The 26,823-nt window shown below is 33.4% G+C and overlaps 3 protein-coding genes and 1 long non-coding RNA gene across 10 annotated transcripts; 3 read left to right on the top strand and 1 right to left on the bottom strand.

Moving 5' to 3' along the window:
* Nucleotides 1–486: 486 nt before the first annotated feature.
* LOC147570216 (putative FCP1 homology domain-containing protein C1271.03c) lies at nucleotides 487–3,414 on the bottom strand. Of its 4 annotated transcripts, none has more exons than XM_086656773.1 (8): nucleotides 3,240–3,414; nucleotides 2,889–3,055; nucleotides 2,587–2,796; nucleotides 2,400–2,481; nucleotides 2,159–2,225; nucleotides 1,337–1,522; nucleotides 1,142–1,202; nucleotides 487–953 (listed from the first exon to the last, which is right to left on the bottom strand). In XM_086656773.1, exons 2-8 carry the CDS (start codon nucleotides 3,037–3,039, stop codon nucleotides 787–789), a joined length of 924 nt encoding a protein of 307 aa, XP_086512899.1. In that variant the 5' UTR covers nucleotides 3,040–3,055; nucleotides 3,240–3,414; the 3' UTR covers nucleotides 487–786. The 4 variants fall into 4 exon arrangements, with proteins under 4 accessions (XP_086512899.1, XP_086512900.1, XP_086512902.1 ...); XM_086656774.1 differs by having other exon boundaries at nucleotides 3,154–3,414; XM_086656776.1 differs by having other exon boundaries at nucleotides 2,587–2,651; nucleotides 3,154–3,387.
* A 575-nt stretch (nucleotides 3,415–3,989) lies between these two features.
* Nucleotides 3,990–12,707, top strand: LOC147570217 (Glycosyl hydrolase family 47 protein). 4 transcript variants are annotated; one of them, XM_086656779.1, is made up of 18 exons: nucleotides 4,141–4,377; nucleotides 4,916–5,035; nucleotides 5,125–5,217; nucleotides 5,401–5,594; nucleotides 5,749–5,835; nucleotides 6,247–6,337; nucleotides 6,587–6,642; nucleotides 7,996–8,068; nucleotides 9,004–9,113; nucleotides 9,377–9,427; nucleotides 9,891–9,979; nucleotides 10,073–10,154; nucleotides 10,227–10,340; nucleotides 10,443–10,522; nucleotides 11,307–11,442; nucleotides 11,541–11,611; nucleotides 11,693–11,939; nucleotides 12,054–12,707. In XM_086656779.1, the coding sequence occupies exons 4-18, from the start codon at nucleotides 5,538–5,540 to the stop codon at nucleotides 12,321–12,323; spliced, it is 1,614 nt and encodes a 537-aa protein (XP_086512905.1). In that variant the 5' UTR covers nucleotides 4,141–4,377; nucleotides 4,916–5,035; nucleotides 5,125–5,217; nucleotides 5,401–5,537; the 3' UTR covers nucleotides 12,324–12,707. The 4 variants fall into 4 exon arrangements, with proteins under 4 accessions (XP_086512903.1, XP_086512904.1, XP_086512905.1 ...); XM_086656777.1 differs by lacking the exon at nucleotides 5,401–5,594 and having other exon boundaries at nucleotides 3,990–4,377; XM_086656778.1 differs by having other exon boundaries at nucleotides 4,135–4,377; nucleotides 5,125–5,594.
* A 2,820-nt stretch (nucleotides 12,708–15,527) lies between these two features.
* On the top strand, nucleotides 15,528–16,599 carry LOC147570218 (uncharacterized). Its single transcript, XR_015239075.1, has 3 exons — nucleotides 15,528–15,636; nucleotides 15,746–15,803; nucleotides 16,463–16,599. It is a non-coding gene; the product is annotated as an uncharacterized LOC147570218 (long non-coding RNA).
* A 4,532-nt stretch (nucleotides 16,600–21,131) lies between these two features.
* On the top strand, nucleotides 21,132–24,515 carry LOC147570219 (auxin-responsive protein IAA16-like). The gene is made up of 5 exons (XM_086656781.1): nucleotides 21,132–22,112; nucleotides 22,849–23,078; nucleotides 23,727–23,862; nucleotides 24,013–24,074; nucleotides 24,245–24,515. The coding sequence occupies exons 1-5, from the start codon at nucleotides 21,424–21,426 to the stop codon at nucleotides 24,280–24,282; spliced, it is 1,155 nt and encodes a 384-aa protein (XP_086512907.1). The 5' UTR covers nucleotides 21,132–21,423; the 3' UTR covers nucleotides 24,283–24,515.
* The last annotated feature ends 2,308 nt before the right edge of the window (nucleotides 24,516–26,823 follow it).

Consider the following 26,823-nt stretch of genomic DNA (forward strand, 5'->3'; position numbering starts at 1 on the left):
TATTAAGCACTCTGATGTCTTCGTCGAATTAGTCATATGTCGTCGGAGCCTGTTTTTGCATCTTGTGTGTAGTAATTCTGCAGTTTGATTTTTATATATTTAGAACAAAAGAGAAAATCCAAGAGAGATCCTGACTCTGTGGCGCGACTGGCACACAACTCAGACTCTTCCCTAGCCGGCCCTCAAGGTACTTGTGTACTATACCAATAGAAACACTCTAGGTTAACTTCTTCGGAATATAATGTAGTAACTGGTTATCAGAAAACATAAAGTACAAGGACAGAATAAAGAACCTAATAACTAGAACATTTGTATATCTGACCATCTGTTTCCGAGGGATATCGTTTCAGTCTGGAGCACATCTGCCTGTACTCGTATTTTTGTTACATAGCTAACAATTGGTGCAAATCAAATGAATCAGATTCAGACGAATTACAAGGAAAGAAAACACGCAAGTGAAATTTCGAGTCAGATGAGTCTGAAGACTGAAACCAAAATCATTTTTGCTTATCCGGGTGGGAGAGCATAGTTTTCATTTCAAGTTCTAAACCAAACTCTACTTTAACAGTCTATTCCAAGTTGAGAGTACGATATTTTCTTCTAAACGGAAAAAAGAATTAAATAACGTTATAACTGATAGAAAGAAAACCTAACTAAAATACAACAAAATGTACAAATATAAAGGAAACAAATTTAGTGCAAGGAAGATAGATATCGAAATAATCATACTTGGGTTTAACTTGAAATGCTTTGATTGAGTTCTGCTTGAAAAAATGGCCTATCTACTCATTCATCTCCGGGTGCTTGGGTACCTACAACTTGACAGTAGAAATCCCAAAACTGGTTATCATTTGTTATAGCTGGTTGACCGAAGGGGTGTTGTTCGATGTATTTCGGAACATTTTCTGCCGCAACTAAGCCCTCCAGATATACCCGAAGATCTCCGTCTAGACCTTTTTCCCATCAAAAAAGTAAAAATTACAAAAAAGTATTAACTTTCAAGTTCAATAGAAAAAATAGTGTTCATATTTCCTTGTAGCTAAATAACCTTTCGGAATATTGAATGTGATAGTACATTACCACAAGATTCGCAATGTTTCGAAATATAAAAAAAATATCACTTGAAATATTGAAGTCTTACCTAATGAATTATCATTTATATCCTCATGAGTGAACGGAGAAGGGAAGATCGCAGTGTGCAGCTAAGTACCCAAAGTAAACAAAGAATAAGAAGACAGACAGTTAATATATATATATATATATATATATATATATAGAAACATATGAGATAATTAGTAATAAGTTGTAAATGAACAAGGATTTGTATTGTACTGACAGGATTTCGTAGAGCTTTATAGGGTGAATCGTCCAACAATAACGTGTTTGATTCATTATAAGTTCCTTTTTCCCATGGAAGACTATCTTCGTACTTATCCCATAGTTTCTTGAGCTCCTTTAATACTAAAGGTTTATGCTTATTCTCAACTGTTCTCAACCCCGTTTGAGTGCAGTAAGACACGTCCTGCCGAGGAAGAAGAAATGCAAATACTCCAATAAGAACGTAAAACTTTTATAAGTGAAAATGAAGTAACTACAAAGAAACCCATGTGACTAGTATTCCAATACTTGCTTTTTCTACACCGTGTCATATCGTATTATTATCGGATACCAATACTGGTAAATTTTACACTTTCGAATAAGAAAACACCTACTATGTTTATACTCCAAAGAATTCGAACTATTATTTGGGATTAGGGAAGAACAAAGATATATAGAGCCTACTTGCATCCCGGACAATTAGTTTAAGACCACATATAAGACATTTTTTTTTGAAACGTTGGAATTAAATTGAAGGGAAAAGAATATACAAGGAAAAACAAAACTAGCGAGGGAGATGCAAAAGGAAAATGTTACTTCATGATATCCTCCCAATTGGATAGGAAATCACAATATGACAAATTCCTATACTTTCCTAGATTTCTAGACCAATGAAAGAGAAGACCAAGGATGTCTTCCACTTCCACCCTAAGACTCTTAGGAGAGTCTTTGAAAATGCCCTCGTTTCTGGCCTTCCAAAGCACATACAAGACATTGATAATCAATAATGTCAATTTTCTCTAAAACTGAATTGAATAACGACCTAATGAAAACTACTTACCCAAGTAAAAAGCAAGTTGTCTTTCAAATCTCCCATAACAAAGTTAACAACTTTATTCACATTCTTCCTGCAGATAGTTGATAACAAAAAGTAGATTTTACCACTACAACGTCGAAGATATATCAAAATAGAAATTTCTACAAGCTAGTTTGAGAAAACAAAATACTACCCCGAACACCATTAATCAATTAGGGAAACTTAAAACTCGAATAATTTGGAATTAGTAAACATAGATTCGTACTTGACTCTTGATGACCACACACCCACATTAAATCTCTCAAAGCAAAATTTAAGAAAATCATCGCAAAAAGGCCTCTTAAAACCTGCAATTAAACAACAATTTCTTAGAATTTGAACTAATCTCTTGATTAACACTAATTATTTGTTATTAACAAATTCTTCTTGATATAGATCAATAAAAGTATTACCTCTACGTGATTTTCCGGACATATCAACAAGCAATCCATTTAGGTCAAGAACAATTAGTTTTTTCCTGGAATCACAATGAATAATAGGTTCTTTTACTAATAATGGGGAAGCATGAGAAATAATCAAAATATTATCCCCATTTATTGATGAAGTATTAGTATTAATACTACTACTAGTATTTTCCTCTAATTCATGATTATTTGTTTCACCTACAAAGAAAAAAAAAGATTCATCCATTACTAATAGGCCCAAAACACAAGATTCATCAATGGGGTTTTCAGATTTAGCAAGAAACTTTTACCTAATTGCATTTGAATTGGTTTATTTTGATCATCTTTTCCCTTCATAAAAATACCCATTTTGATATCATCTACACTATGGGTTAGGGTTTCTTCTGTGAAAGTATTATCTTCATCTTCTTCTTCACAAATGTGAGTATTCTTGATCTTCATTGTTTCCAACTCTGACCTTCAAAAATGAAAAGAACTTGCATGATTCAATAACAATATACACATTTCAGATTTCAACCACAAACCAAATCGATTTACTAATATAAAAACCCTAACTTTAATTTAGATTGCGATTGATTTCAGTTGAATAGTTTCTTCATCTGTGACATAAAATTGAGAGAGAGAGAGATTGTAGCAAATACCTGTGACGCGTCTAACCGATCGTGTTAGGTTTGAATTTCATCGTCAACATGGACGATAGATTTGGTCAGTGCTTTAGAGCATCTCTAATGCAAAACTAAAAAAAATCACTATTCGTCTTATTTGTCGAGTTCCAATTGAGATTCTCACTCATAGGTGTCTAAAATAGAGGTCCTCGTATGTCTCCAATGCAACACTCTAAATTTTTTTATTCTACTTACGTGTCATGGTTATTTTTGTAAAAAAGTAATTAGTTATTTTGGAAATATAAGAAGACTTGATTTCTATTGGTTGAAATTTAAATATTGATGAGTTGAACAATTACAGATATCTCAAGAGGACACTCTGAAAATAGAGTGTTCTCTTGAGATATCTCTATTCCACTCTCGACACATCATCTTTGAGATCGTAGTTGAGTTTTGCATTGGAGATGATTTTTTAAGAAAAACTCAGAAAATCCTATGTGGCACTCCGAGTTTCTAAGATTGAGTTTTGCATTAGAGATGCTCTTAGCTTTTGGCCCGACACTGTTGACATTTAGTTGACTAGAACTTCTTTCTAGGTGCAACTGTAAAAGTGTCCTTTCGGCGTGGATTAGGGAGTGGCTAAAAGCCCCCGAAAAAAATTTTGTTAGCACCCAGGGGAAGAGAGGTCAATCTCATTTGACCCCAAACATCTAACATTTATTGGCACCCGGACTTGTGGAGTTTTTGTTGGAGTGTCCCATTGGAGATGCTCCTAAGATACTCAAAACAGTTTTAAAAAGCCTGACTAAAAAAAGGTGCTTAACCTCTTAAGATGAGCGTCACATCTGTCTCACCACCGATGTGGGATTGTTTTCCAACATATTTATGGTCATATTAAACATTTATGTAAAAAGTAAAAGCTTTTGCTATTTCTCGTAATCTCATTTAATTTTCAGCCAAATTGAGCTCTAAATACACTTTTTTAAACGATAACGGGAAAAAGCCAAGAAATAAAAAGGAGAAGCAGCAGAGTTGGATGAAGAGAAGAACGGCTCCGATGAAACGATCCTCAAATGTTTTCTTCATCATCATCATCATCATCATCACTTGTATCGTCCATAGATCTATTGCTGAAGGTGTTGATCATGATGAAGCCAAACTTATCAGAGATGAGGTAAACTACTATCATCTCTTACTTCCCCCTCAATTTTCTAGGGTTTAAAAGATTTAGGATTCTATATCTATTTGTAGGAAATTGATTTGATTTGTGAACAAAATTATCTCTTTTTTTTAATTATTTTGATTAAATTACTACCGCCCTTTTTGTCATTACTGGTATGTAGAGATCTGAAGCATCTATATGTTATGAACGAATAATTTTTAGGTATAGTAACTGGATTTGAAGTAAATTAGGTAAAATTAGATGATTAGGTTTGAATTAAGTACCCAATGGATCTGTTTCCGTTTCAATTTAGTCAAATCATAGTCTTTTGTTGAAAAAGATACGTTCTTTAAAGATTTTGTTTCTAAAATAAAGGATTGGATTATGTAAATGTTCAGTTTAGCTTCCAAAGATCATTGTTAATTTTTTTGTAGTCTTGTTTTTATGAATGGAATGGTGGAAGAAATTAATTTTGCTGCTTTTTGTGAATTGATAGCTTATGTTTTCAACTGGGAAACGTTGGCAATGTACTTATTCTTTTGTTTTTAAGGTGCGGGAGATGTTCTATCATGCCTTCAACGGATACATGAATCATGCGTTTCCATTGGATGAGTTAAGACCCTTAACGTGCACAGGAGAAGACTCACTTGGTGGTTATGCTTTAACTCTTGTAAGATGAATATGACTCTAATTTTTTCTTATTTAGCTTTTAGAGTGTGCTTTGATACGATAACATTTACCTAAATCACAATTCAACAGATTGACTCTCTAGATACATTGGCATTACTTGGTGATGGGGAACGATTTGCTGCTTCGGTTGAATGGATTGGTAAAAATATACGGTTTGATATTGTGAGTACTATATGGCTATATGCAATTTTAAATTCTAAACATGAAATTTCAATCTCGTATACGCTGTTTTTCTTTAATTACAATTACACTATTTAATGGAATTAACATATCTTGATCACATTGTTTCCTTTGAAGTTCACAAAGCTCCATCTTGATCATGGTAATATTTTGTTAATATTTTAGTCTTCGTACAACCAGAAGTAAAGTAGGTTGCTTTGAAAAGGGACAGCGTTTTGATAGTTAATGAAGAGAAACGTTTTTTGCTGAAGTACTGATGGTCATCTGTAGCTAACTAACTTATCTTCTGCAAAATATTTGCAATGCCTTTTGAGGATCTTGTTACGTGTATTTGCATTGAGTTCTTTTCGGGAATTGATGTAAGTCGTCAATTCCACTACCTTCGGAATTCATTGTGCTGTCATCTAATGTTTTTTTGTTAGACGTAGTTTAGTGTTCTTGTTTTATTGATCTTAAAGAAAGTTGTACTTGTATAAAGTCACTAACTGGGGAGATGTTGTTTGTCTCTTGCAGAATAAAACCGTATCTGTCTTTGAGACGACAATCAGGATACTTGGAGGTTTACTTTCTGCGCATCTAATAGCAAGTGATTATGCTACGGTACATGTGTTTTTAGTGAAACCTTATAAATTGCTATTAGTTGGTATAAAGTTTCAGAAAGCACGAGAGGAGAAGGCCAGTACAGCGACATAGAGCATTCTTTTATAGTGCTAAAGCTCATACTCGACATACCTACTTAATTATGCCTACTAAAGTGTCTGGAATACCTTTCATGAGGATTAGAAGTGTCCATACGAGTATCCTTGTAACGAAGTACTCAATATGATAAGAAAAGGAATACCAATGTTACTTAGTAAAACACAAAGAGAAATAAAATTAAATAGCAAGTGGCCATCACAGAATCCTAGGAGAAGTTTTTTGGATATATTTAGTTTCTTTTGATAAGTTTAGTTCTTCAAAGTTGCATCCTCACCCCAGTTTTAAAAGTTTTGGGGCATGCATTTGCTTCAGGGCTTGAAAGTTCCTTTCTATGAAAATCAATTGCTTCACTTGTCCGAGGATCTGGCTCAAAGGTTGTTGCCTGCATTCGACACGCCTACAGGTAGTTTAATTTTTCATGCTTCCTAGGCATTAAATATTTTCCTGGTTGGCTCTGCAGTTTATCTAATTCTGTAGTGTGTTCAGATATTGCTATGAAGCTTGTTAACTGATTAGAAAGCAAAGTTATTCCTTGTGAATATTTTATCGACTCATTTTGTTGCATTTTCTGCTATTCCAATTCCAAAGGCTATTTTTTGGTATTCTTCTTTCCATAGACCCATAGTTACCTTTTTTTATTATGTATTTGCAGGAATCCCTTTTGGATCAGTCAATCTATTGTACGGAGTTGATGAAAGTGAAAGCAAGGCAAGGTCTCACTATTTCTTTTGACCTTTACTGATTTCAGATTCTCTTGTTCTTCTTTTCTTATTTTATATCTAATCTTGTGTTACTTATCAAGTTTTAAAAGTTAGATCGTGATGCTCTTGTCAAGCTATAAGTTAACGTCCTGTCTTTCCTAGTTGTTTATTGGTGATTAAGTCTATGTGCCTCCGCACAACTGAATTCTAGGAATGATTTCTAATATACAATTTAACTGCTATTCTATTTACTTTTCTTTCTAAAACCTTTTATGTCTTTTTATACGACCACATGTGCCCTAGACATTTCGCTCTTCTGCTGTCGAAATTCAGCTTTATTGAAATTTCATATGGAGATTCTCTGGGTCTGGTTCCTGTGGTCTCATGGGCATGAGGACTAATGAATATAGGCTGTGTTTGCGACCAGTTTGATCTTAATTGTGATAATAGTCTAATATACAAAGAGCCGGGTCTGCGGGTCATCATAATTATGGACCAAGCAACCGGAAACGAGTGTGCATGGAAATTGTGGTGGTTGGTTGAAGTAATTGATATATTAGTAGCTTTCTGACCTGACTATATAATGGTCGAGGTGCAAACAAACAAACATCTGAATGTTCAAGAACCACAAAATCAAGGAAGACAAAACCACCGTGTTTGAAGGGCGTCTTTTGTTATTGAAGAAATTTTCTAGGGGTAAATCTTGGGCTTCTTAGTATGATGTTTTCTCATTTTTGTTTAATTGGGAGGCACTTGTTTGCTAGAGTTAATCTTTCATTCATCATTGTATTCGGCAGTGATGTCCTCTCAATAATGTATTCATTATAACAGAGGATCACAATAGAAGAAATTTGGTAGTTTCAATAGATGCTACAATCGACGTGCTATCAAATTTAGGCTGATTCGCTGATCTATACATGAATATGTGTTTTAAACTTATACCTTAGATCTCAACTTTTGCTTTATGCAGTACACTGGGTTTAGTAGTGGAGGATGCATATCATGCTTCGTACATGCATATCTTATACGAGTCCACGGAAACAAAAAGATACACATAATAAACTTCACTGAAAGACTATATGATGGGTGAGCACATTTGCTAGTTCTAGAGTTAGGTTCTTGCAAGTGAATAGGGAATGAAAACTGAGAACCACTTGGAGAAACAACCTCACTGGTTAGGAGTTTTTATTTTCCTTCAGTACTTTTTTCATTTTGTCAAAGGAAAATTTCCACATATGAGGTAAAAGAATCAGCCTTGAGTTCAAGTGTTGTCATTGATCTGTACAATATGGATTGTACTAAATCAAAACGCGTCATAATTACTTCTATAGGAATTTAATTACTTTTTCTGTATCTCTAGATAACATCAACGGCTGGTGGTGGGACTTTAACCTTAGAATTTGGGGTTCTGAGTCGCTTGACGAACAATCCAGGTATTTGCCACACTTCCTTATAGTTCAGAAGTGATGAAAATATGAAATCATATGTTTAATTATAAGCTAACTTCTTAAGTAATCATGAACTCCAGAAAAATACCATGAATTCTTGGCTTTATCTAATTTCATGATAGTATGATACAATAATTGTTTTCATTTGTTACATTTTTGAAGCAAATGCAGACATGCAAAATAGTCTTGGTCTTTCCTTTAAAAAAAAATCATTTGAATATAGCCCGATGGAGACACCTAAAACCTCAACGCCATTACATTTTGAAATATGAACCATTTGTCACCTTAGTAGAATATCAATCTGGTGTAGGAGACAGAAACATAAGCAAGTAGAAAATAAAGCAGATGCAAATCCAACCTCTGGATCACCATGCATCCATCATAAAGGAGACAGTCAGTTTCATTGTAAGAGTCACAGAGTGACCTCTAAGTAGATGGGCTTGCCTGCTTGGAATTCGATCTTGCTAGGCTAGGACCGAGCAATCTAGAGATTCTGCTTTCGTGTAAAAACTTTAAACATGTACGTGTGCTTCTTATTCTTCTTCTTTTCCACTTTTGCTATCTTTCTGCGAACCTTAACCATAGAAACGAGTACTTGAGCTAAGTTCATTACACTTGATTTTGGCTAGGACTGTCAATTTCGAGTGTACACAACTGAGATACCAATCTTGGAGTTCAGTGTCTTCTATTTTTTGAAAAGTGTTCAGTGTCTTCCATCGTCTCAGGCTACCCCATACTGAACTGGTTCCTGAGTTACTGAGGGATTACCAATCCAAACTACGTAGGCCAAGATTACTGTCTGATATTTGGTTTGTAATCAAAGTTTGACTTAGTCCTATTTCGATGTTTGGTCAAAGTTTTCCTTTAGTTCTCTGATGGTATGTAGTTATAGATATATTGATTTATTTTCTGTCATACAGTGTACGAGCAAGTTACAAAAAACGCTGTACGTGGAATATGGTCTCGTCGTTCAAAAATTGACCTTGTTGGTGCTCATATCAATGTTTTCACAGGTGAATGGACCCAGAAGGTAACCCCTGTTTTCTATAATTTTTTCGAGCTGCTACTTTTGTCTATGATACGCATTTTAAGGTGTTGTTTCCTTGATGGCTTGATGATTGAGGATATCTTATTTTGTATCTTGATCACTGGTGAAACCTATGCAGAAGGCAGAAGCTTCAGTCTACAAGTTTATATCACTTTCTACATGGGAAATTATGAATTTGAGTGTGTGTTTTTTTGAGGTTACACTGCATAATCTCTTATAAACTTCTTCCTTCGATTCTTTTGCAGGACGCTGGAATTGGAACAAGTATTGACTCCTTTTATGAGTATCTTCTGAAGGTAAGTTGGGACTTCCCTTTCTGCATGTTAAGGTACAAAAAATTAGCTGAATTGTGATTATTTTATATGCCAGATATCTGTTGCACAAATAATTCATGAACTTTGTCGTGGGAAAGTTTGGGAAAATGGGAATGTTGGAATTCTTAATTTGTATTTCTTCAACGGGAAGGCAATTTCCTAATTCCTAGTGAGGATATATCTAGGTTATTATTGCTAAACAAATTGAATTTGGAGTTATTTTCCAAGCAAAAAGCAGTAATTTTCTTCATAATTACGTAACCATACCCTCGAGGCCTCGATTCTATAGTGAGAATTTTGTCTAACTTTGCCCCCTCTTGCAAGTCCCTTCCTAGTCGTGATGTGTAAACATTTTCTAATCCTATATGGTCATGTATGTACTTACTTCCACTTTTCTTTTTGAATTGATAGGAAGTTTTGTTGTTCTACTTCTTATTTACTGCAGGCCTACTTGTTATTTGGAGACGAGGAATATCTGTTCATGTTCAAAGAAGCTTACAGGGCTGCAATGCACTATCTTTACAACGATCCTTGGTAACGATGCTGTCAGCTTTTACTTATCCTAAACATCTTTTACTTGCTTACCTTACGGTACCTACATTTTAAAATTGTATAAGACATCTGTAGGTACGTAGAGGTGAACATGAATTCTGCTGCACTTGTTTGGCCTCTATTTAACAGTCTGCAGGCATTCTGGCCCGGCCTTCAGGTATTTTTTGCTTATGTTTATCCAAAGTTTGAGTTGGTTCCCATGGAAATTGATTATATTCTTGTCTGGAAGGTCTTAGCTGGTGATATTGATCCTGCAATTCGAACACATGCAGCCTTCTTTAGTGTCTGGAAAAAATATGGGTTCACTCCGGAAGGATTTAATCTTGCTACATTCAGTGTTCAGGTCTGTCTTCTATAACTAGTTGCTTGGCTGTAATTAGTAGTTGTGGATAGCTTTCTGCTATGGAAACATGATTAGTCTTCTTCGAACTACACTTTATTTCAGAATGGTCAAAAAAGTTATCCGCTCCGTCCAGAGTTGATTGAGAGCACATATTGGCTGTACAAAGCTACAAGAGATCCAAGGTTAGATCCCATCTTATTTGCTCAAGTTTGACTTCAAATTTAATTTTAAGGTTTAAATTACATAATCGACCAAATGTTTCCGTTGGTGGAGAATCTCGGTATTTTGTAACCGTGAATAGCATGTTCATCTGTTGATTGACCATTCCACTTCTTTTGAAAAGGTGAATGAAGATTTGAGAACATTCAAGGCTGATGCTATTTGAAACCAATGTTTCAAGATTACTGTCATAGGAGTTTATTGAGCTGCAATTGTATTTCCCACATTTCAAAACATATGGAAATTGAAGGCTTGATGTCTGAGTGCTTTAGCTATTTCATGATTTCATCCAATGTATGAGTAATGCTAGATAGACCGCTTTTCCCAAACACCACTCACCACATAGCCTTGCTGGCTAACCCCAAAACTGAACTGTTACTTGTTACTATGGTAAATTCTTATTTACTTGAAATCTGTAATTAACTTGATCCAAGTGGCTTTGACTCTGGATGAATTGTCTGAACATATGGATTTTTTTATACGGCATCTGCTCAAATTGACTTTATATATGAAAGCCCTCTAAATATAAGAGGACAATTTGGTCCCGGCTTGAGCTGCAGACAGAACGTTCAGGTTACTGCTCGAGCAGGCTAAAACCTAGACAGAAGTCTACCATGTGATCTCCGATTATAAATGTGTAGTTTTGAACATTGCTGCATACAATTTTAGTCAAACATCACTTTCCATTGTTGTCATACCTTCAGTTCGTGTCGCAACATGTAACAATCTTCAAATTAATCTTCGTAGGTATCTTGATGTGGGACGTGAAATGGTTTCCAGCTTGCAATATGGAGCTAGATGTCCGTGTGGCTATTGCCATATATCAGATGTAGAGTCACACAAACAAGAGGACCACATGGAAAGCTTCTTTCTTGCAGAAACAGTAAGGAATAAGTGATTTCCTATTCAGCTCCGTTAATAGTATCTGTGTTGTTCTTTCTTATATGTCTACATCCTGAATCTCCTTCCAATTTGTGACAGGTAAAATATTTGTGGCTTCTTTTCGATCTGGCAGCAGGTCCAGATAATCTTGTTGAGAATGGACCATACAAGTACGTGAGAAATTTCTTCTATCTAGCAGCAGGTCCAGGTGATCTTGTTGAAAACTTATTAGTTATTTGCTTGATTTGCAGGTACATCTTTAGTACAGAAGGGCACTTACTCCCGGCAACCCCAGAGATAGCTCTAATAAACGAACATTGCTCTTATTTAGGTGCATTTTGTAGAGACAATGATCTGAGACATAGATCAGTTTACAATGCCTCAGAGGATACCTCTCTCAGAAACAATAGTACCAGACACCCTTTAAGTTGGAAGAGACCCAGTTTTCCATCGGACCCTCCACCCTACGGATCTAGTTCTAAGTCGGGCTTAATCAAGGTTCGCGAACACTTCCACTAATTTCGTATGGACATTAATTGAATGATAAGCTTTATCTGGTTTGCTTATCCTTCACAATCAGTAAAAGGTTTTCTTTGTTTTCTCCAACATCAGGGCCTTTGTCCAGGACTAACTCATGCTCAAAGGTTTGGGATATCATATGAAGCTGAAAAAGATACAACTCAAGAAGCCGAAGTGACAAATCATCAAGAGGTTAGTTTGGTTCAGAGCCATTCTGTGGTGGTTATTCCTAAACCAGAACCCGAACTTTCATTTAAGAATGATAGCAATGGTGATATTCAGAATCCTAGTCTGTCTAGCCTAGAAGTAACTCATACCGAAGATGAAGATGAAGATGAAGATGATGTTCGTGCTTCTGGTTGAGAAGCTCAAGAGGAAATGTTCATTTTGGATTCGACCTTGAACCTAACTCCTCAAGATCGAACCCTAGTAAAGGTGCAAGAAGAAATCGAGGTCAGCCCTTGCATATGGATTTCAGGGTTTATGAAACAAAAGAAAAAAAAAACTTTCCCTGAATTATCAGTTTTATGAACGTCGAGGTCCCATCTCATTTTAACTGACAAGAAGAAAAAGATAGAGATAGGAATTAGAAACACAAAGTGGGACAATTACAAATTTATTTATTTGTTGTTTTTTTCAGATGGCTGATAAGGAGTTTGTGTAGAATTTATATAAACAATATAGTGTTCGATGAAGAGGAGGAAAAATCAATTACTTAAGCTAATGATATGTTGCCTTCCTCGAAAATGTGTTACGGTTAGAGTTTGCAATTTAAACACTGTTTTCTCTTGATCCATCAACTCCTTTCATCCCTATGTAAAGAGTAATGGGTTACGAGTGGTGAGGGTTGTTACCCACAGGGCTGATTACAAATTTTACTCAAAAGGGAGGAATGATTGCTTGAATATTTTGGAAAGTAGACAACAAATGTGGATAGGGATCCGTTTATATTCATTGGATTTGTTTGTATATTATGTTGAGGTGGTGTCCTAAAAATATTGTAGTACGAATGTACGATTAAAACAATATTGATTATATTTAAGATGGACTGGCTACATATAAAACTTTTAGGTCCAATTTGGGAAAATAAGAAAATTTTCGGAAGAAAAAATATCAAAGAGTTGAAAACTAAAAATGCTTCCCCAAACACACCCTTCCTTTAAGTCGTCGGCATAGTCCCCAATCGACTAAACTCGTTGAAATTCTCATCTGGTTTTGTGTCGCCGGGGATGGTGAAAGTATCGCCGGAATTTACAGTAGAGGTTGCCGGAGTTGATGGTGATAGTGGGAGAAGAAGAGGGAAGAATGATTGAATTGTTTGGAATTATTTTTTTGTTTCCACCCAAATCTATGTACCCTAGAGTTGATAGTGGTAGTGGAGCCTGAATTTGATTTGTATCCTACCCCTCTCTCAACAACCTAATATTTGGGTTTTAGAGTGAGAAATAGGTTTCGGGAGCACATTCATTCATTCACGATTCATGCATGCATAATAGAATAGGTTACTTTAAAAAAATAGAATAGGTTAGGATCTTCACAGAGACACAAAGGGGTCTACAAATATTTGAAATATCTTTCACCTTCAAAAATGTATTGGACACCATTAATTATCTGTCTTGAAAGTACTACTGTCTTGTTTAAGAGGGAAACCCTACTCCTACAATCACCAACCACCAACCAGCCTTTTCCTCTGGACATCTCTCACTATTCTTCCCTATTTATGATGTTGGAGTTTAGACCCCACTTATTGTGTCACAATGTGGAGATGACCTTTAAGACTAAGTTAAACCCATGAATACTCATTACCTCTCCTTTTAGGGTTAAGCTTAGGAAATATATTAGGTGTGGTTAGAGTGGTTGAACACCTTCTCCCCAATACGGAGTTTTCAGAACCAATTTTATGGAAGAACAAATCCAAAATTTATTGAACTCAGTTATAATTGTATGAAAGAAAGTAGAAGTAGATTTGTTGGGCATTAGATATTTTAGATTGGTTTTTAAGATTTCCGTTGTTATTATTAGGAGTTCCATAAAAATTACAGTATAAATTCCTCTTTATGTAAATCGACTTAAAAGGTGTCATCAATTATTTCAAAATAATGTTAAAATCAGTTAGTCAGTTATGATCTCTCTACTACATCAGTTACAATTTTCCTCTGTACAACTCTCTCTTCTCTAATATTATTGAAATAGTTAATTTGTAGAAAGAATTTGAGAATGTTACGGCGTTAGCCAAGAATGATCTGTCGTATCCTACAACCTAGTAATAATAAGACTAGAACGTTAGGATAAAACTTCAATTTTGTGTTGGATTCAGTGAAAATAAAGGAGAACATATTTTTAAGGTTGGGATTCATGTGCAAATCAACAACTAAATAAATTTGTGTAAGCCTATCTAAATCTATACAAATCCATTTTATCCATGTTAATTTCTTTTTTTGAAATATGAGCTAGTTTCACTCGTGCAAACTTGTACAAACTAGAAAAAGGATGAAGTTTGAAAATTTGATGGATCCTTTATAATGAGAGAATTTAATCTAATTAGTTCTGATGGATCAACTCCTTTCGATCGATAACAATCAAACTTGAAAGTTGACCTCGATTGACTTGCACAATCTTGAAATGTAAATTGTAAAGTAACTGATGGTGTCTTATAATCAAATGTTTCAAAATTTCATATTTGTTTTTTTTTTTTGTTGAAATTTCTTTTCATATTTGTTTATCAATGAATATTATATTACTTTCAACAAAAAAAAAAAATTATATTAGACAGAGTCCATTTATAATATACTATATATATAGTATAATAAAATAATAAAAATGTTGAGTGCTTGAAATATGTGGTGAAAATGATTACTGAAGCTCATAAGAGTGAGGGCAGACACAGACTGTTGGTTTCAAAGCAATGGGGTCGGTGGAGGCAAAATCCTTAATCTCTGCTTAAGTTTGTAGTTGAAATAATTAACAATCTAATTGATTAACTAGTGGAGCATTTTTAAATGAAGATATTTCTATGAACCTTCTAAAACATCTAATATGTAAAAAAGATGTGGCATAAATTCAATATGTTTAATCAATTTGCACATTTTCACCTTCAATTTATCTTTTAGGGCTATTATTGAGCGTACTGGTGCGGAACGTAATATCGATTAATACATTACGTTGTACTCTTTTGATCAAAGTCTTTTTAACAAGAATTTTTTGGTGTATGGCCCAAAAAATAGGCCCTAATAGGACTTTTAGTCCCCTCTAATCCCATAAAGGGTATAAAAACCAAAATAATATTACAAATAGATATCTGGTCCATTTGGTTCAATCTAGAGAGAAAACACAAATCCTGAGAATAAGTATTAAATATTAATACCTAGACTAACCTTTCTTAAATATAAAAACAGTTATAAGATCAAAATCACCAAATATATTTTCCATTTTTGTCTCCCTGTTTCTCTCTCCAATCACGTTTTTATATTAAGAAACCGTGATCTTCATTAGCTTTCTATAACCGAAACCTTCTGGTTTTGTCTCTCTCTCTCTCTACATCTTAACCGAAACCTTCTGGTTTTTTTTTCTCTCTCTCTCTCTCTCTACATCTTAATCGAAAAATCCTCCATTAAATCAGAAACCTTGTTTCATATTCATTTGAGTTGCTGAAATCATCTTCATCATTGTTAATCAGGTAAAACAAAAATCAATTTAAAAGTTTTATGATCCTGTTTCAGTTTATTATAGTTGATTTTCTCTCTCTCTCTACATCTTAATCGACTGAAAATCTTCCATTAAAACAGAAAACTTGTTTCATATTCATTGGAGCTTCTGAAAATCATCTTCTTAATTGTTAATCAGGTAAACAAAATTCTTCTTTACTGATTCTGTTTCAAATCGAGTATGTTATTATTGTCTTTCTCTCTCTCTTAAAGTTTCATTAATGTTTTTGATATTGATGAGATAATCCTTCATTACTGATTCCTACAAATCGAGTATACTTATTGTTGCAATCAATCATCATATCAGATAACTTTAGATTTGCAATTTAAGCCTAATGATTTTCACACTTTTTCTTCAGATCTGGTTTTCAATCTGTACGGATTTATGAAACGTGCGTTTTTCGTACGGTTCCTCATAACAGAATTAACATTACATGTACTTTACCATAAATTATCATACTTTACAGTAAACTATGCAAACATCTCCCGTACGAGATTTTTCAAAATGAGAACATGATATATGTATTTTCTAACAAATTATATATACTTTATCAGGAATATCATGAAAATTATATTATTGTCCATAAATTATGCGTAATTTATAGAACATTACGTATGTTTTAATCTCAAAACAGTACTCGTTTCATTATTAGAACAACTTCGCTTTATTTATGCAAATCTAGTGTACTTTGAAATAAATTATATATAATTTACATAAACGTTCATGTCATTTATTGTAAAAAATATGCTTTTCTATAAAATTTATATGTATTAATCTCTCTCCATTTGTTATCACAGATGGAGTTTCAAGTAGAATCATCAAATCAAAAAAAGCAAATCACACTGAAATCAGAGGGGTTGGATAAGATATTTACAGATGGAGTTTCAGGCAATATAGAATCAACACAGGGCATGATTTCAAATTCTTAAAAAATTATTTGAATCGTGTTACTGATGTGTGTCATGTTGAAGACAGCAAATGAAGCGTGCATGTGGGCACCATTGAAATGCGAATCTATGTTCATAACTGATTTTATTTCTTCGGTTACCGCATCTACTATGTACTTCCGGTTCTATTTTTGACAATCTAATGAATAAAAATTTATTATTTTTGATAAATGTATCATTATGTTTCGTAAAGTTTGCATAATTTATTCTAAATTAGTCAAGTGTTTTCTTTTGTTTTCCCTTTCTTGGTGGTTGAGCTTGCTCCGACCTGTAATAAATATAAATGTTGCATAAAGCATAAACACTTAGATACAATATATATATATAACATTATACATAAATTATACATACTTTATCATAAATTACAAAAAGTAAGATTTTCAAATAAAACCCTAAACCCCAAAAATTACATTACATGTTTAATAAAGTATGCGTACTTTGTTACTGAAATTTGTCTAAATCTCAAACAAAAGTAAGATTTTCAAATAAAAATTAGGTTTTTACCGATTATAAACCATTACCAAAATCAAGATTTTCGAATCAAACCCTAATATTTTTTGTGAGTAATCATTACCAAAACGATGAAATACATTGTTTTCTGATCTATTCAAATTCGATTATTTAGGGTTTCGGTTTTGAAAAGATTTGAATCTGGATTTTGATTCCGAAACGGTTGAGAAAAGAGAGAAATGATTGATTCATATACACAGATTCAATAAATGATGGAGACAAAGGATAGTATTTCATCGTTTTGATTCAAATTCGATGTGCGTACGATTGTTTAGGATTTCGGTTTTGAAAAGATTTGAATCTGGATTTTGATTCCGAAACGGTTGAGAAGAGAGAGAAAGGATTGATTCGTTGCTTGTTTTAAATCCCATAAATCACGCTGGAAAAAGATGGAAAATACGCTTTAACCCCCGACTTCATTAACACCCGCGTGTTTTGAACGAGGGACATGGACGGTATGTATTTTGTAAAGTATGGATAATTTCGTCCATTAAGCAAAAGGACGAAATATCCATGTTTTGAGAAGATTGGATCATAAATCTTTTTAGAAGATTATTTTGGACCTTATACCCACGGACCCTTTTAACAAACGTAAGTGGTCAATGTAATAATAATAAAGAGCCAGATATGAAAAATACGTATAGTCAATGTTAGAACTAAAAGTCGCGGAAGCTATCGAACCTATCCTAGAGATTGATCCGATTATGAAGATTAATCGAAAAGCTATGTCAAAATTTAAATATGCGAACAGAATTAACGAGGTTCGGCCTAAAGCCTACGTCCTCGGGCGAACAAGAAATCTTTATTGAAGGATAGATGAAGACGACTCACACAACCCGCAAGTTCGTCCCAAGATGGTACCGTATAGTAATAACCTTCTATACTAAATCTTCGACGACCGAGAAATTAAACACCGCTCAAAATTATGAACAAAATTTCTCTCTCACTTGCTCTCTCTCTAGCTTTTTAAAGAAAAGTTGTTGTTGAGTAGTTGTGTTGGTGATGTTTATTACAAAGACTCAAGACCCCTATTTATATTAGGGAGATTTTATAGGGCCCCCTCAATGATAATTTACCAAGTAAAATGGTTCATGGAGAGGCCTTTTAACAAAATTGGGGAGGCCTTATAAAACTTCCCTTTATATTATAATATAAGCCGGTGATATTCTCCAATTTTGAAAACCAATTCCAATTTAGAATTGGAAACCGTCAATATCAGTTTAAACCGCCTCTAGCCACATTCAAAACCGCCTCAACCAAGCCATGAAAAACCGCGCCTCTTATAGTCAACAATGTAATATTTTCATAGGGATGTAGATCATGTAGCTTAATTGTATTCGGAGAAACAAAAAGATTTTGACTATTGGAATGAACATACTCAAAATTACTCAAAATCAAAATAGTTATGCTAGAATCACTTTGTATCTGATTATTAGTGACTAATTGAGACTATTTCAGTGTTAATGTCGATATTACTTTTTAACATCAAGGATTGGCATTTCTTCAAAAAGTATGGAAGTAAAGGGGTGAGATGAAAGAAATAGTGTGACTAGTGAGTGAGCCTATATGGAAGTAAGGGTTTGTTCATATGGGTTTGTGGGCATAAGAAGAGTAAGAAAATGTGACTGTCCAAAAGCAACCCACATGGTAGAGGGTTTGAAGCTTAGGGGACATGCCAACACCATCACATGGTGGCACTATCCTTGTGTGGGTCTCACAACCAAACCCACCTTTAGTCCTTCCTTCTTATTCCTTCTCCAATGAATCTTTTCACATGTCCTTTCCTCTTTCCCCAACCTTCTTTCTACTTGGTTGACTTCCGCTTCCAACACCCTCCATTGGGTCCTACTTATTCTAACTATCTTCATTCTGATCCTTTAATCTTCAACTAGAAAATGTTATTATGACTTTTATTCCGGTCTAATTTCAGTCAGAATATGTGACCCGACAGGAGTTAGAAAGGAAGAATATTTTATTTTCACTTTTCAAATCGTGTTTTTTACTTCAGTGGAAATTCTGCCAAAATGATAATCATATTTTTTCTCCCTTGATCTTATCTCATTAAACATTTTAGTCGAGATTATAGTCGAATAGAATCTAAATTTACTTCGACAAGATTTATTGATTAGCTATGTGCTATAATTTTAGTAGTTATAAATATGCCAAATACTAAATCTCCTTCTTTTTCCAAATCAGATAGAGATTTAAAAATTGATAAATATGCAGTCATTTTCTTAGTTTCTCATTTTTGATAAAAGAGGAAATAGGAAACTAATAGGTTTTTTTTTTTGATGAAAAAGAAACTAATAGGTTAACAAGGAAATCCAAAATTGTTGTTTGCTTAGGTCCCACCCACCAAAGAAATGGACCTACAACCCACACCATTTTTTGTTTATGAAGTGAGACATGTTTCCTGATATAATGCTAAGTAATTTGGTTGTCCAAAATCAAAATGAGTCACCTATCATGTATCATCACATTTGAAATAAATATTTCATGGTCCCCATTAATATTAATTACATCTTCGACTTCTAGTACACAAGTATATGATCTTGGAAATCATGCTACCAGGTATTACTTTAGGTCGGTTCGGACCGATTATTCATTTTAACATTTTGAGTTAAGATAACAACTTCTGTAGTAAAATTTTCTCATTTCATAAAAGATAAAGCTAGAATTATTTGAAAAAGGAACTGTGCTCTTATGACTTCAAGGAAAGTGTCAAACTTCTAACATAAATACATACGCACAAGCAAGCATATATACAATTCACATAGGTATTACCGTATAAATGAATGACTTTATTAAGCGGGTTATGTCAGGTAAATATTGACTGCGGGCCCAGGCGGGATGTCGAGTGCTCTGTCGGATATAACTTCAAAATCCAAATCCAACCCGTTTCTTTCACTGGATTGATAGGGTTGAACCCGCCTACGGGTTTCGGGTACCCGAGGGTTCTAACAGACTCGGGGTACCCCTGACAAATTTTGGGTATTCAGACTTTTTCCCAGCCCTAGCCCACAACACCACCACTGCACCCATTTCTTTATATCACCACCACCAAACCACAAGAACCTATCGCCACTACCACCATTACAGGTCCATAACAACCACAGTCGTCACTGCATCACCATCGTGACGAGTGACCACTGCCTCAGCATAGCTACGTTATCTCAATCACTACACAGCCATCAAACTACATCCATTACCTATAGCTTCACTAGCCATACACCACCCACACACTAATAACACCATGCTACTAGTGCCATCGTATCCTGACATAACATTATGCCACCTACATTATATATTTGAATAGAACATATATAGAGAATCATCTTCATGCTTGTTACCATCTATAAGTCAAACATAAGTGAGAGCCTGAGAGGAGAAGAGAGTTAAAAAAGAAACACTCAACTCAACTTGGCTGTCTTTCTATCACTTCCACCATTATTTCAACCTACCATCATTTTTCACCTTCTAACTTTAGTGAGTTTGAGGTGTCCCCATCCACTATCTCTTTTTTCCTCTTAATTCTTAGGATTATTCACCTAATTAAAATTTTGAAGTGTCATAATCTAGTCAGGCCAACTATGTGTTTTCGACTAACCATCCAGTGCAAACAATCAACTACAAAAAATCTTTTTATTTTCTCTAAATAATAATAGTTTATGCTTGAATGAAGGTCCAAAATTGAACTGACAATGGAGCAGACTATCGGGAGAAGACTACAGTTCGTAATTCATTGAACACCATTAGGTAGCATTTTTTTTCCATTATAAATGCTTTTGTGAGGTATTGAAAAAAAAATATTTGTATAAATATTTTTCTTCGATGTAAGCTCATTTGAACTTTCTAATGTGACTTATAACATTTCTCATCAACTTAGTTTTGTAAGGTACTTAACAAATATGTTTTTGAAAGAGCCAACTCAGCAATATTGCAAAGTAGAAGACAAACAAAATTTAGCCTTTTCGACATATAAGTAGAATCAAATATTTCTGTTCATCTCAGATCGTCAGTGAAAATAAATTTTATGAGATAATAAGAATCTGGTTATAATTTGAATTTCTCTGCTATTGAATTTCTGTTATTGTAATAGAAATTCTTGAAAATTCGAAGAAATAACTTAAAATTATGATATACATTTTTTACCACCATAGAATTCAAATTCCTTCTATACCATTAAATATCTTGTTTTACACTTCATAGATACCCTTTTCTTTTCTCTTTTCTTACAAAAAACCCTCTCTCCATTTATTAGCAACCAAAAAGAAAGTTATAAAAATGATAGTAATCAAAATATGTTAATTAATAGAAATATATACTCATCCCCATATACACTTTCTTCCTTCCCAATTGGCTTTAGTTTTATTTGTTCTAAACCCTTATTATTATTATCATCATCACTAGCTAAATACTCTGAACATATTCACTTTCTCTCTCTCTACATTCTTTTCATCTTAAGCAAAAAGCTTCCAACAAGTTCAAGAAAACCCCATCACAACAACACCAACCATCTGCAACAAATAAACAACTTAAGAGTCTTAGAAGAGAGAGAGAGAGAGAGAGAGAGAGAGAGAGAGAGAGAGAGAGAGAGAGAGAGAGCAAAAGAAGAAGAAGAAGAGAGAAATAAAGAAAGGGTTGAAGAGATCATGATGGGAGGAGCAGAGGAAAGAGCAAACGAATTGAATTTGATGAATTTTGAAGAAACAGAGTTAAGGCTTGGGTTACCAGGAGGAATAGGAAGTAATAATGACCAAGGAGGAGATCAGAAGAATACTATAAATTTAGGAAAGAGAGGATTCTCTGAAACTAATAATAATATTGATTTGAAACTTAAACTTGATTCTTCAAAGGTTGAATCTAATTATGATGTGGATGATGAAGTAATGGATCAAAATGATCTAATCAATACTCCAACTAAAGATAAGATGATCAATATTCATCTTCCTTTCTCTAATAATGATCCAGCCAAACCTCCTCCACCCAAGTAAGTTCTAATTTTTTTTTTCTTTTACTAATGTTCTTATAAATTTCATTCATATATATATATAGTTTCCTCGCGTATATGGCTCATAATTTTTGGATGACATTTTTGTGATATTTTTCATCAGTATTAAAACGAATGCATTTGTGTCTGTCTACTGCGGAGACCAGAGTTTTACTGTTCTCCACAATTATATAGTTGTTGTATAGTTTTAGAAAAATTCGAGTAGAATGAGGTTAAATTATGTATGGGTATGATCCAAATTATCGTTACTTCTAGAATTGAATTTATTTTTCAAGTTGTGTAGAAATAGAGTTCAATATAATTATCAATCTCACATGATCATATTTATTTTTCAAACTCTAAATTGATTTTATTTTTCAAGCTATCTAAAACACCAATATAAATTTTGTTTAACTTTTTATACCTTGTTTTCTTTTATTTTATTTGAATTTGATGGTACCTATGTTAATTTCATGTAACCATCATACAAAGTGTTCATTAATTGTTAAAATTAAGTAAAAAGAAAAATCATCCCCTCAAAATATAAGCATATTTTTAATTAATTGTTCAATCTAAATAAGTAAGATAGTTTTCTTCTAAAAACTCTTGAAAATTAACTAGTGAAAATATGAGGAGAGAATTACGAGATATTAATAAGGAGGTGATATATAATTTTTGCAGGTAAAAATGAATTAATGAAGTTAATAATATGTAATAAAATGTGATGATACTTTAGGGCACAGGTAGTAGGTTGGCCACCCGTTAGGTCATACAGGAAGAACATCTTGGCCGTTCAAAAGAACAGCAGTGATCAAGATCAAGAAAAGGTTAATAGTGGAGGGGGGGCATTTGTTAAAGTTAGTATGGACGGCGCACCTTATCTTAGAAAGGTTGATTTGAAGTTATACAAAAGCTATCAACAACTCTCTCATGCCCTTTCTAAGATGTTTAGTTCCTTCACCATTGGTAGGTATTTATCTCTTCATTTCTTCAAAAAGCATATTAAACAAAAGAAAAATGATAGGGAAAAGGAAAAACAGGCAGAGTCTACGTAGAAATCATATGGAGATTGTCGTGATTCGTGCTTTCAATGATACTGATTCACTAAACAATGAATCACAACAAGCTACATAAGTTTCTGTCCAGAGTCCAATCCCCCGCGCCCAACATTAAGCTACATGCACGCCTGACAAACTCACAGGCGGACTGAAAATCGACATGTTCTCTTTTTGTGTATAGAAAATCAAACTGCATATACTTAGTGTCTAGACTCATAGAAGAACCTTTCTCTTAGATGGTTATAGTGTTAGAATGTTAGACAAAATTTCACAGGTGTGATCAAATTAATTCGATTTACAGAAGAGACTTTGTCAATTTTCAATCTTGTTTGTGAGTCTTTGGGACGTGCGTGTCCATTACTTTTGTGGCACAAAGTGTTACCATATATAAGTAACTTTTAGAGTAAGCCCGCCCGTTGGGTTGGTGACGAGTTTTTACTCCCACAACTTACGAATTCTTATCGCTTTCGGGTCAACTGGTTTAGATTAGACAGTATCGCGAAACAATGTAAAATAATTTGCTATCTTTCTTTCTTTTTTTGGTGGGTATTTGAAGGTAACTGCGAAACACAAGGAATGAAAGATTTTATGAACGAGAGGAAATTGATGGACCTATTGAACGATTCGGAGTATGTCCCAACTTATGAAGACAAGGATGGGGATTGGATGCTGGTGGGAGATGTCCCATGGCAGTAAGTTCTCTTAAGAAAATTAATCCATTTGAAAATTTCGTGAACAACTGAAAATCATTAATCTAACAGGATTAAGAGAATTAATATATGAAATCCATATAAGATTAATCACTAATATATTCCAACTTAATTTGAATTTTTAATTTCCAGGATGTTTGTTGATTCATGCAAGCGATTGCGTATCATGAAAGGATCCGAGGCAATTGGACTTGGTTAGTACATATTTATATTCATTATTTCAAATTTATCATATATATTAGGAGTAATTAAGGTTAATGCTTTAAAAAAGATTCGAGATTACAAACTTTATTATTGAATTTTAGTTGATAAATGAATACTAGTTTAACATTAACTAATTTGATTATATTTTAATAATTTTCAGCACCAAGAGCAGTGGAGAAATGCAAAAACAGAAGCTAATTAAGCTTATTACTATTAATTATTCCACCATGTTTGTTCATTCGAAGCTTCTGGTTTATTCAAACAACGAGTGTACATGAGATGGTAGACGAATCAATCGAAGTTTCTATATGTGTTGAGTTCATATATAAATATATATTAGACAAAAATAATAATTGTACTTATTTTTCAAGACAACTCTATGCCTTGATCTATTATTATGGCTTGATTAATAACCCATTAAATCATCCCTATTTTCTTGCTTTTTGTTTATCTTGTTGATTGTGATTTGTTAATGTCATTGTTGTTCTAGTTGTTGTTGTTTTTGTGTCCTTTAATTATTCATAAAAAATGTTTACTTTAATTTTATTTATTTTACTCTTACTTTTAGTTTTTCCATATTATAAAGATTATATTGTATCATGCTACAATCATTTAATTTACAAAAAAATTAGGAATTTTTTATGAGTTTTGAGATGAATTAACCAAAAAAATTAATATTCTTTGATTCAATAAGAAAGAATAGGAAGCATTGCCATGTGATTGATAGTGGGTGCAATTATTGGTTCAATATAACTTACATTAATTAATATATTATCTTATTATTTTTTATTTAATATAGTTCAATAATTCTTGAAATACTTAATTGTCATTTTGACTAATTGATCCTGTTATAGATCTTCTTTTCAGTAGTTGGTCTATATTTAAGGTTATTTTTTTTAAATTGGACTATAGTTATGATTTATGAATTTGAGTTTTAAATTTTTTTCATTTAGATTTAAATTTTTTTCATTTAGATTTTAATCCCATATAAATTGCTCAGCATCGTCAATCACATTGAAGTATTCGCTAATTACTATTCGAATGGTTAAAATAACTTCCAACATTATAATTTATCCCGTGGTAATGTAATGTAGATTTCTCGAGAGTATGACAAAAATATTTTTCAAACACTTACTTTAAGTTGTGTATTTTTTGTAAATTAATTAAGATAAAGGCATCATACTTTAATCTCATTAAACTTGTTTTGGAGCAAACAAGTGGGATTGGTTGTTAGTGGTGTGAAAAAAAAAAATTAAAGCTAAGCAATGAATGAGTTTCTCTGAATTTGAGGAGATAATCTTGGATCTTGTAATCATGTTGTTTCCATTCAATAAAATTTATATTTCGGCCTGCATTTATAAAAATGAGGTGAATGCCACTGTGATCATAGAGTCCATTCTTTTATATTATCACACAAATCATCTAACCATAGTATTTTTGTAGATTGTACTTAAATCTCACTTTTACGAATTTTTCCTTTGAAATAAAAATGAAGGACATCTTCATCTTACCTACTACAGTTTGATTGCAGTTATATTTTATGTAAGTAAAGTTGATCTGTGAATTTTCATATTTTTGTAGATTATAATAATTTGAATTCTTAAAAAAAAAGATAACTTTTTTTTTTGTTGAACTAAAAAAAAACAAAAGGATAATTTGATTGAGAAAACGAATTGACCTTACATCTACGTGTAAGACCATATTTTTTTACGGAGGAATAGATTTAAACCTGACAACTTAGGAGATAATGTTGTTGTACAATCGACAACACCTTTATGCTTGAGCCAACCAATGTTTGGGTTAGTAACTCTAGTTACATATCAGGTTAACCGAAGCAGAAAAAGCGGTTAATTGATCAGTGCGCGAAGTTAAGGAAAAAAATTCAATACTCTTTTCGATATGTTACTAGAGTCATTTTTGGTACGCTAACAACCTTTAGGACGCCTCTTGCTTTCGTCTTTGGCAACAGTTTTGGACCGCTTTTGGTACGGTTGTTAAGATTATATTTTGTGAAGCTTTTGAATGTCACTTTTATTACACTTGTAGGGACGATGCTTTTGGGGGGCACTTTCTTTTGCCGTTTTCAGTTAGTTTTGGAAAGGCATTTGTGGTTTATTTGTGACACGTTCAGTCCCAATTTTCACAATGCTTTCTAGGGCCACGTTGTGTCACTATGGGAGACGTGTTTGATGTCAAGTTGTTGATTTCATTTTTGCAACGCTTCGGGCCAACGCTTTTTGGATCACTCTGGCAACACTTTTGGCGTCACTTTTTTACGACAATTTTGGAGCAGAGAGAGCTGTAAATCAGTAAATGTACATATACATGTACATATTACATATATTTGTACGTATGCATATACGAACCTCATACACGAACCTCATACACGAACCTCATCTATGTATCTTACCTTATCTTCAAGGGGGACCAGGTAGATTATGTTTGATTTAATCCGGTCTTAAGAAAGTGTATGTAGGGACTAGGGATTTGGTTTAGCATATCAATAACATGTGGATGTTAAGAATATAATATTGGTGATGAATAGTTGTGATGTTTCAATTGAGTCCATTGGTTTTTTTTTTTTTTTTTTTATGAAGTAGTCCATTGGTTTAGATCTTGTATATATCAATAACTTCATTTCACCCATAACATAAAATCAATTTCAACAAGGAAACCAATATCTTTCTTTATTTATATCCTCAAACAATTAATAAGTATTCTAATCACATTTTAGATTAA

This window comes from Eschscholzia californica, unplaced genomic scaffold (genome assembly GCF_041429995.1).
Source record: "Eschscholzia californica isolate CP2 unplaced genomic scaffold, dmEscCali1.0.p SCAF_1, whole genome shotgun sequence".
NCBI lineage: Eukaryota > Viridiplantae > Streptophyta > Magnoliopsida > Ranunculales > Papaveraceae > Eschscholzia > Eschscholzia californica.